The following is a 9530-nucleotide window of genomic DNA, read 5'->3' on the forward strand; positions in this document are numbered from 1 at the left end:
TGTGACAATTACTGCTCATTATATCACAGCAGAGTGGTAGATACAAAGCACTGTACTGCCCTATATTGCACCTTAATTTGTTTTTTATGAGTCTTGAGTTGAATGTTTTTTAATGGGCAAAAAAATACATAGATAAATAAATGACGAGTTAAAATTTTCTTGTCTTCTTTTCTTTTTTTGCTGATCTGAAAATTGATCTGACTTAAAACTGTGATCAGATCCGAACCAACAAGTCCAGCTGTGAAATTTATTCACTACTAAATATTTCACAGTCAGCTGTTAGTGTTATTACAACAAAGTGAAAGTGATTGTGGATTACAGCCACGATCAGTGGATGCTGAGGTGCAGAGTCAGAAGCTACAGATTTCGGGTTTGGGATTTGAGAGCAGTGGGGATTATGGTGTGGGGTTGTTTCTCAGGGATTTGGCCGGGCCCCTTAGTTCCAGTGAAGTGAACTCTTAATGTTTCAGCATACCAAAACATTAAGGACAATTACATGCTCCTGTTATGGTTCAAAATATTGGGGATGGAGACAAGAGAAAAACCACAATAACAACACTGGTCCGGCCGGGTTCAAGTCAAACGATGATTTTAATGGTCACACACGTGGGAGATGGAAACTGTATGCAGACAGCCTCAGATCTCATCACAAAAAACACATCTCCATAGTTTTGTGAAAATCAGGGTATTAGAACGCCCCTTCATGCGTAATGACAGGTGTAATACAATCAATGTTGACAGTTTTATTTAACACAGAAAAATAACATTGTCTCCTTCCCGAGGGCAGACGCTGACTGCCCCCCGTCTCCTGGAACCATCCGTCCCCTGGAGACACAACATTGCAGCTACAAGGACTTCCACATTGATTAAGACGATCAGTGTGTATTGCTCTAAAACAAGTGTATAATACTAAATGAATAATGCTTGGTCAGCTACCACTACTTAAAACATAACAAAAAACATAACTGAGCACAAGATCACCAAGAATAACATCGTATAAGTGCTGTGTAAGCGTGTTTGCATTTAGCCCTCTGCACTCAAAGTCAAAACCTGCAATATATCAGTCCGGACCATCACGCCGAACGAAGCTTATGACCTTCAAAAGACCAAGTGCCAACTCATCATAAGCACAATTGCAAGGTGTGTCTGAAATTATTGAAACCACTCTTTTTAACAAAAGACAAACAAATTAACAAATCTTCTAAACGCTATTCAGTTCATTTCAATCATTAATGATTAAACATGAAAGTGATGATTTATGCTTTTCACTGATTCTCTAAAAAGCCCGGAAACTGACTCAGGTATTTAATATTTTAATCAATGTCGTTTAATTAACTACCACTTTAAACTTAGCAAAAAACATAATTGAATAAAAGACCACAAAGAATAATATGATATCAGTGGTATGTAAGCGCGTGCGGCCCTCTATGCTCGAAGCCTTTCCCCTCCATAGATCAGTCAGACATTCACGCTGACTGTAGCTTTTAACCCTTAATTAACTTGAGCACAACTCTATAATAAGCAACAAACTGCAATATGTATAAGTTGATCATGGTCACATCTGCAATGAAAGATCATATTATTATTCTGGTACCTGTAAGTAAAAAATCAAACTAGAGTTATAACAATCACTGTAATACAAAGGCTAATGTAAGGTCAAAAACTTCAGTATATATTCAATGCAAAGCTGGTTATATGATTCTAATGAACTAATAGTGCCATATTAAAATGATGAAACTAGAAGAGGAAAAAACATCCCCTTTTTATTCTACACTCCCAACTTTGGGGGAGCAGCTTGGCCATGGCTCCTTCCTGTTCCAACATCACTGCACACTAAACACAAAACAAGGTCCACAAAGTCATGAATGAGACATGAATGAGACATAAATGGCCCTGCAGAGAGTCTTGACCTCAACACGATAGAACACTTTGCAACGAGTAAGAGCGGGGTCTCTAATTCATTTACGGATGGTCAGTCACTGACACTGGAGCCAAGCCTCCAACTTCAGTTCACAAACTTGCTTCTGGAAAAATGGTCAAAAATTCCCATAAACACTCCTAAACCTTGTGGAAAGCTTTCTGGGCCCATGTTATATTAAACTCTATGGATTAAGAATGGTATGTCACTCAAGTTCATACATGTGTAAAGGAAGATGAGCAAATACTTTTGGCAGTATATTGTAATCCTTCAGCATACAGTACGTTATGTAACTTACTTTCATACTGCTAACAGATAAAAACAAACCTCAGGGTGGTGGTGAGGCATCCTTAGGGAAGCAGACGCAGGAGGCAAATGTGTCAGCTCTGACAGCGTCTATCGCCAAGCTGCAGCAGGAGAAACAACAGCTGCAGAAAGAGAAGGACGAGCTGCAGACCAAGCTCGCTGCAAAGATGGCTACTAAAGGTAGACTCCTCATTTTTCTTTATCGTTTTCATTCATGCATCTTTGTGAAGCCACAAGAATGAATCGTCTCCTCTATGAGCTGTCAAATACAGCCTGGATCCTTTCAATAAGACTTTAGTCTGATTTAATTTAAGATTACTTTTTTTTATAACCCATCTAACAAGCATAGTGAATCAGCTATTTACCAGCCGTTAAGTAAATATCTTTGGTTGCACCAATTTCCTTTCTTGTCTCATCAGCTCCTGCTGTGGTGACGTCGGCTCCTATCGTCTGCCCCAACGACTGGCACCTCTTTAACAACAGCTGTTACTTAATCTCCAGGAACTCGCGGGATTGGCCAGAGAGCAAGTCATTCTGTGAGAGCAAAGGTGCTCACCTGGCCATCATCCACACACCTGAGGAGCAGGTACAGTTTGATCAATTTCATTGTGTTTTCCACTAAAGATGCAGTCATGCTGTATGCATGTGGTGCCAAGGAGCGATACACTGATTTCTGGCTTTTTTTTCTTTGACAACAACAAAACATTACTTCTGCCTCATTTGGGCTTTTGTGGAATTTTCTTATGTAAAATTCCCTTAAACAGAGCAAGGAAAGAGCTGACTCTATAAACGCCCTTTATTGTATAAAGTCATTACTGATTAATGCTTTCTTGAATGTGAATGCTTCCTCTGTATGTTTCCTTTCAGACATTTCTTTGGAATCTTCTTCCCAGAGGACACTGGAACTCCTACTGGTTTGGAATAACTGATGAAAAAACAGAAGATGAGTGGAAATGGGTCGACGGCACTCCGCTGATCGGAGGGTAGGTCGTTTGTTTCTCTGCTTACCTTCTTCCCAACCTGTTCAGGACTAAAACTTAACACGTGGCCATGTTAGCATTGCCTTACAACACGATGCAATGTGCTAACAGAACAGTGAATGAAAAACAAGTTTGGTGCCAAATGAGATTTGTGGTGTGATTTTTGATTTTTAGAGAATGTTTTGAAATAAAAGTCAAATTGCATTTAACCTGTGCGATTTTTTTATTATAAAAAGAAAAGGTTTTCCACATATGCAAAAAGTGCCCTTTTTTCCCCCTGGAGCACTTGCCCCCCAAAATGTCTGTGCACGCCACTGGCCAGAGGCAACAATCAGAGACAACATCATCACATTAGAAAGGTATAGTAATCATCCACAACTATTTTCCGTTGCGGATGATAAAGGATTCATAAAGTTTATCCATGTAGTGAATCCTATGTATACAATTCCAAGCAGGAAAACACTCTCCCAAATAATCATCCCAGGCCCATATGACAGAGAATGGTCATCCTCTTTTTGTTTTGCATATTTTAATTTATATTTTATTTTGTTGTGGTTTGCAGTGTTTTGTGTTGTTTCACTTTAAATTTCTTTAAAAGGGAAAAGCTGAAAATTCAAATAGTTAAAAGTTGAAATATAAATAGTTGGTTTTTGTATTTTATAATTTATTTATAACATTTTATGTGGAGTGAATAAATAAAGCATATTTACGTGGCTCCTAAAACACAATAGAAGTGCTCCAGGATCCTCGTGGCTACAAGCCAGGAAGTATAACAGGATTTGGTGTGTGGTAGTAACAGGTAAATGAACATATTTTAAAATTTATTTGAATATATATGAGTGTTTGTGTATAAATATGCAAACAATACACACATGCTTTCAATTGTGTCATGTAAGTAATCTAGGTAGCTCTGTACGTGCTTTGGAGTTTGTACTTGTTTCAGAGTTTGTATGTGCTTTGTCTCTAGGGGCCACCGTATATATTTTTGTATAAACATTTATAAATAAAACCACTTTTGTTTACATTAGTAATTCCTTTTGTGCATAATTTTATATTGTTGTTGATAATAAATTAATTAAAGTGACAAAACAACCTGAAGAGCCGGTTGGGAGCTGAAAGAGCCGGTTCTCTTGTGTCAGAAGCATGTGGTGATGCAGGAAGAGTTTGGCTGTAGACTAATGGCAGAGTTTTCTGTTACAAATTTTGCCTTTATGATTTATTTCCCTTGGAGATTTTTTTCTTGATCTTGTTCCACACTTTGAATCTATCAACATACATATTTACTCCTTATATGATGACTGCAACTAAAATACCCTTAATTAAATTTGTTTAGTCTGTAATTTGATGACTTTTCCAAAAAGTGGCCCAAAATACACATGATAAAAATGTTTACAATTTTACATGGGTGCACAGACCTTTGTACACTGAGGCTGTTCCTGGTCAAATTTGACTTGTATCAATAGAGATGGACTTTAGATCCACTGGTGTGGGTCAGATAAAACAGTGTGGTGATTATAGGGATTCTTGAGACTGTGAACTAACTGGAAACTGTCTGTTTGTATATTTTATGGAACAATGTTAATGTTCAAAGCTGACCTTGACACTGTCACAAGAACTGTCACAAGAACAGAGACAGAAACCTGCTGGTCTTTGAAGGATCATGGTGGAATCTCCAAACAATGCGATAGTAAAACAGCACAGGGGCGATCATATCTGATGCACATAAAGGATAGTGACCATGTGAAGATGAAGGAGAGGGTGCCTTGGCACAGACATGAAGCCTGACATGTGGTGGCATGGTGGACTGACAGCATGAAGCTTCCTGGTTCCTTTATAGGTGGAGTTTGCAAATGTACCACGTTACATTTCTCTTGCTTCCTCCCACAGTGCAAAGACATACACGTTAGGTTAATTTAATTCTAGAAAGGATGTGGATGTGAGGTAGATAAAGTGCTTTAGGTGCATAGGGTAAAGTCCTGTATTAATTTATCGCCTGTAAAAAATATAAAGTGTGACTTTGAGTGGTCAGTAAGAATAAAACATAAAAGTGAGTTTATTATATTACAGGTGGCAAAGGCCCAGCTCTAAACAGCACGGACAGATCCAGTCCTTAAATGCAACGCAGTAGTTTTAGAATAGAACAGAATTTAACTTTATTGTCATTGCACATGTCACAAGTACAAGGCAACAAAATGCAGTTTGCATCCATCCAGAAGTGCTTTAGCCACAATATAGATATATTACAAAATATATATTAGCAATAATATAGATATACAGATATATTACAGAAAAGGGTCCATTATGGGTATGTTATAATGTACACGGTATGAAGGTATGTTATGAATATGCTATAACTATAAGTATGTACAGGCTGTAGTGGGTGTACGAGCTATGTACAGGCTATGAACAGGATGTAAGTAGGAAAACTACAGAGAAATATGAACTACACAAGTTATAAACAATTGTAGAATGATATATCGTATTGTTTTGCAGAAGCACTTCATTGAAACACAATTCTAATGCACTTTTACTTAAGTATTTGTACATTTTACTGTGTTATGCTTTGTTCTATATACTAATATATGAACCTGTCTCCATAGCCATGACCACACCCAGGTCATGGCTGCGTGTGTCAAAGTCATCTGGTCTTTCAGGTGGTAGAGTTAACTGAGAGGAAGACAGCTGAGTATGGGAAGTTTGCAGGGGATCGTCTAAGCAGGAGCAGCTATTGCTACCCCACTGAGGTCCTGCTAAGGTTTTGCCGGGCAGACACTTCACACTTCAAGCTGTTATGATTCAGGGGACTGCACAATAAGAAGTCCCCTAAATCAGGCGCATCAATATTGCAAAGAGGGCATCAAGTCTGCTGTGGATTAAAAGAGGCAACCCATGGATCACATAAGCTACCTAGACATGAGTTAAATATTCATCACTCAGGCTGGGCCACCTATGGCTTTATTTCCCATCAAATTGCAGCCACATTGAAAAAATTCTCTAATCATGTGTGAAGATATTACTGGACCAGAAGATGTCACCATTACACAGTTTACTCAACTTTCAAACCACCAAGTTTCTAATATGAGGCACTGCATGATATCAGGAGCTAGCCCAGATTGTAGCATCAGCACTCTGGCACTCTTGGTGGTGAGGCGTCATGACCTGCTGTGGTTATTTGAAGGTGATGAGATGACCTGCCACATCTGTTTGAGGTGCTGTCACAGCCTGTGGAGCAGAGGTATAATGCCCTGTTTAGTTTTATCTCCTTTGTACGGCTAAAAAAGGCAGCAAGTTTAAGCAGGTAACACTTTTTTAAAAATGTATTTTATTTTTGTTTAATTTTCTCTTTGACTTATTAAAAAGTTTAATAGTATCTTATGTTAGATTTTTCTATTTCTATTTCATTTACCATTTTTCTAATCTAGACATGTACAAAATCATCCATCAATATATTTATGATATCATATGGTCAGTTTCGAAATGTATTAAATTAAAAAAAAGCTAATACACACACAAAAAAAGTATAAAATAGAGAGGGTCTAACTTGCATCATAGAGCAGAAAACTTATTTATTCATAGATAAAATGGTCAAATCTGAGTAGACAATCACAAATGAATGGGAAAATTACTATACACAGGTGTAAGCACTGAAAGAAAATCAATCAATATGTACTGGCGAGATTAAGTGACAGTCTTTTTAATAAAATGCATTTAAAAAATTACACATGCAAAATATTTCAGAGTTTCTGGTTTGCAGAAAACAAATAAAAATTACATTTTCAACCACTCTTTGATATGGCGTACTGATTAGCTATTAAATCATTACCTCTAGCATCACTTTTAAACTCACTTGACAATTTAAAATAAAATCTTGAAAATTGGAAATTTCTAAACATCTCCTTCCATAATACATTTGAATCATAAGTGTTCTTGTCATGTTTGTACAACACATGATGGCGCTGTTTACTCACAGAAGAAAGATTTGTTGTTATCGTGATGGAGACTGTGCCATAAATAAGCAGTAGTTTTGTGCAGTATTTTTCACTATTATTTACATACAACAGTTATCTTTTCTTTACAAGAGGTTAAGAAAATATTAAACGGTAACAAATCAACGCACAGTGTAAAGATATCTGACTTTCAGTGTTTGAAACAGTCCAGTCTCAAACATCAATTTCAAAAGACCAAAAAGTGTAATGCTTAATTTTGTTAACAGTTACAAGGTCACTGTTCATTTATTCTTAAATGAAGCTTTCTGAGATTCATTCTCTGATATTTTATAATCACTTAGTGGGAAAATTTCCTGATTCATTTTTTTGCTTGTGTTTGCTTCAAATCCCACGAGAGTCAAACAAAAGCATAAATCAGAGGCCACAATATTCAGAGTCTATAGAAAACATGGAAACTGTAGAGTATTTACACTGAACATGTTCATTGGTTCCCTTCAATAAAAATCAATCAGTTCATCAAATAAAATCTGTTGATTGACTCGATTTGATTGACAGGACAGTTGATTAGAGGTGCTGAGTTTTCACCACCATCATTGAGACAGGGACTGAAGTATGGGTGGAGTTTCTGAATGAAGGAGCAGCTAGTAAAGGAGTAGATAAGAGCTGCAGTATCCACATCATAAAACGAAACCAGACCCTCCTCATAATCCACAAACACCCACACCTTCTCTGGACCAGACTGATAACAGAGACGGACTGAAGGGCTAGCAAAAGCTCTGTACTCATTTCTATTTCTCAAGCCTAAACTCCAGAAACCATCCTGAGGAGTCAGCGTGATTTTTCCCTTCCTGTTGACCAACTCGCTGGCCACTCCTAAATCCCAGGCAGTCTTTCCTTTAACCTGAACCTCGAAATAAAATCTGCCCGATGATAAACTCTGCTTTCCTAAAACATTAGGACATGGAGAGAATCTCTGTGGGATGTCTGGAAGATTCTTCCTCACATCACCACAATGCACCTGTTTTCCATCATCAGATAGGATGAGTCTCGAATTTGCTGTATCAGGATCAAGAGTCACATCCACTGCATACTGCTGGACCCTCTCCAGCTCAGACTCAAGCAGCTTCTTCTTCATGCATTTCCTGAGTTTCTCCTCCAGCTGAGCCACAGCTCTAACCACAGTTCCCTCATATGAAGGTGGATGAACTCTGATCTCTGTCCAGTCCTTCGTGGGTAAAACAGTTTTCAGGGATGAGAAGCTTTGGAGGACGTGTAGGTGGTCTTCAGAGTGTGAGAGCTGCTCCATCTGAGAGCTTGTCTTCTTCAGCTCAGAGATTTCTTGTTCCAGATCCTTGATGAAACCTTCAGCCTGTTTCTCTGTTGTCTTCTGTTTGCCTTCGATCTCCTTCATGAGCTTCTTCATTCCCCTCTCAGCAGACTCCTGCAGAGCAGTGAACACCTGAAAACCTTCTGCTTTCTCTCTGTCTGCAGAATCTTTACTCATCTTTACTGACTTTTTGATCTCCTGAATCTTCAGTTGTCTCTTCTGGATCATCAGCTGAATTTCAGCCTCTGTCTTCCACAGCTCTGCCTTCTTTCCCTCATATTCTTCTCTCAGAGGAACAAACTCATGAGTCTTGTGTTTGAAAACAGAGCAGAGCGTGCAGACACATGTCTGGTCAGTCTTACAGAACAGCTCCAGAGGTTTATCGTGCTTCATACACATCCTGCCTTCCAGGTTCTCCAAGGGCTCTACCAGATGATGTCTTCTCAGACGTGAAGCTGTCAGATGAGGCTCCAGGTGCGTCTCACAATAGGAGGTCAGACACACCATGCAGGACTTCAGGGCCTTCAGTTTGCTTCCAGTGCAGACGTCACAGGGAACCTCTCCTGGTACGGCAGCTTGTTGCTCTGAGCTGGCAGACAAACTCTGCAGCAGATCATTCCTGCAGACTCTTTCTAAAACCTTCCTGGTCACCTCCACAGCTCCAGGAAGAGTGTAGGTGTGCACCATCAGGTCCACGGTGTCCCGTCTTTTTGCCGTCTGCAGTCGGCTCTTTTTGATGGTTGGTCGACTGGCAAGGACTTCTCCCTGCTGCAGGCGCCACTTAAAGCCTTCAAACTCATCGTCTGTTAAATCTTCCAGGATGTTTAGGAGCTCCTCTGGTCTCATTATGGCTTTCTGATGAAGTCAGAAGAATATTTTAGCAAATATACATTTGGGAATATCTCCCGTACACGTTAACAACAAATATACTTTTTTCCTTTTTTCTGTGGGTCTTTTACATCGAATGAATTAAATTGTGTAATTTAAACTTTTTACTCAAAATGTGTTTGATGAAAAGCAAGGCAAGAAATGAAACCAGACTTCTTCCTGGT

General features: G+C 38.8%; 2 protein-coding genes across 2 annotated transcripts in view; one reads left to right on the forward strand and one right to left on the reverse strand.

Annotated features, from left to right (window-relative positions):
• Nucleotides 1-3207, forward strand: part of LOC121812854 (CD209 antigen-like protein E) — a gene marked incomplete at its 3' end in the record, with an annotated part of 17454 nt that extends 14247 nt beyond the window's left edge. The window contains 4 exon segments of the mRNA XM_042215991.1: nucleotides 1129-1134; nucleotides 2234-2404; nucleotides 2644-2810; nucleotides 3092-3207. Coding sequence (XP_042071925.1) covers nucleotides 1129-1134; nucleotides 2234-2404; nucleotides 2644-2810; nucleotides 3092-3207 — 460 coding nt within the window.
• Nucleotides 3208-6747: 3540 nt separating this feature from the next.
• LOC102290907 (E3 ubiquitin-protein ligase TRIM21-like) lies at nucleotides 6748-9324 on the reverse strand. The gene has a single exon (XM_005951028.2). It carries the CDS (start codon nucleotides 9322-9324, stop codon nucleotides 7660-7662), a length of 1665 nt encoding a protein of 554 aa, XP_005951090.1. The 3' UTR covers nucleotides 6748-7659.
• Nucleotides 9325-9530: the final 206 nt, after the last annotated feature.

The sequence above is a fragment of the Haplochromis burtoni genome, unplaced genomic scaffold, assembly GCF_018398535.1.
Source record: "Haplochromis burtoni strain Fernald_Lab_line unplaced genomic scaffold, NCSU_Asbu1 Contig_889, whole genome shotgun sequence".
Taxonomy (NCBI): domain Eukaryota; kingdom Metazoa; phylum Chordata; class Actinopteri; order Cichliformes; family Cichlidae; genus Haplochromis; species Haplochromis burtoni.

Excerpts from the sequence above, each read along its gene's own strand:
- LOC102290907 (XM_005951028.2), bottom strand. The coding sequence starts at position 9,324 with ATGAGACCAGAGGAGCTCCTAAACATCCTGGAAGATTTAACAGACGAT.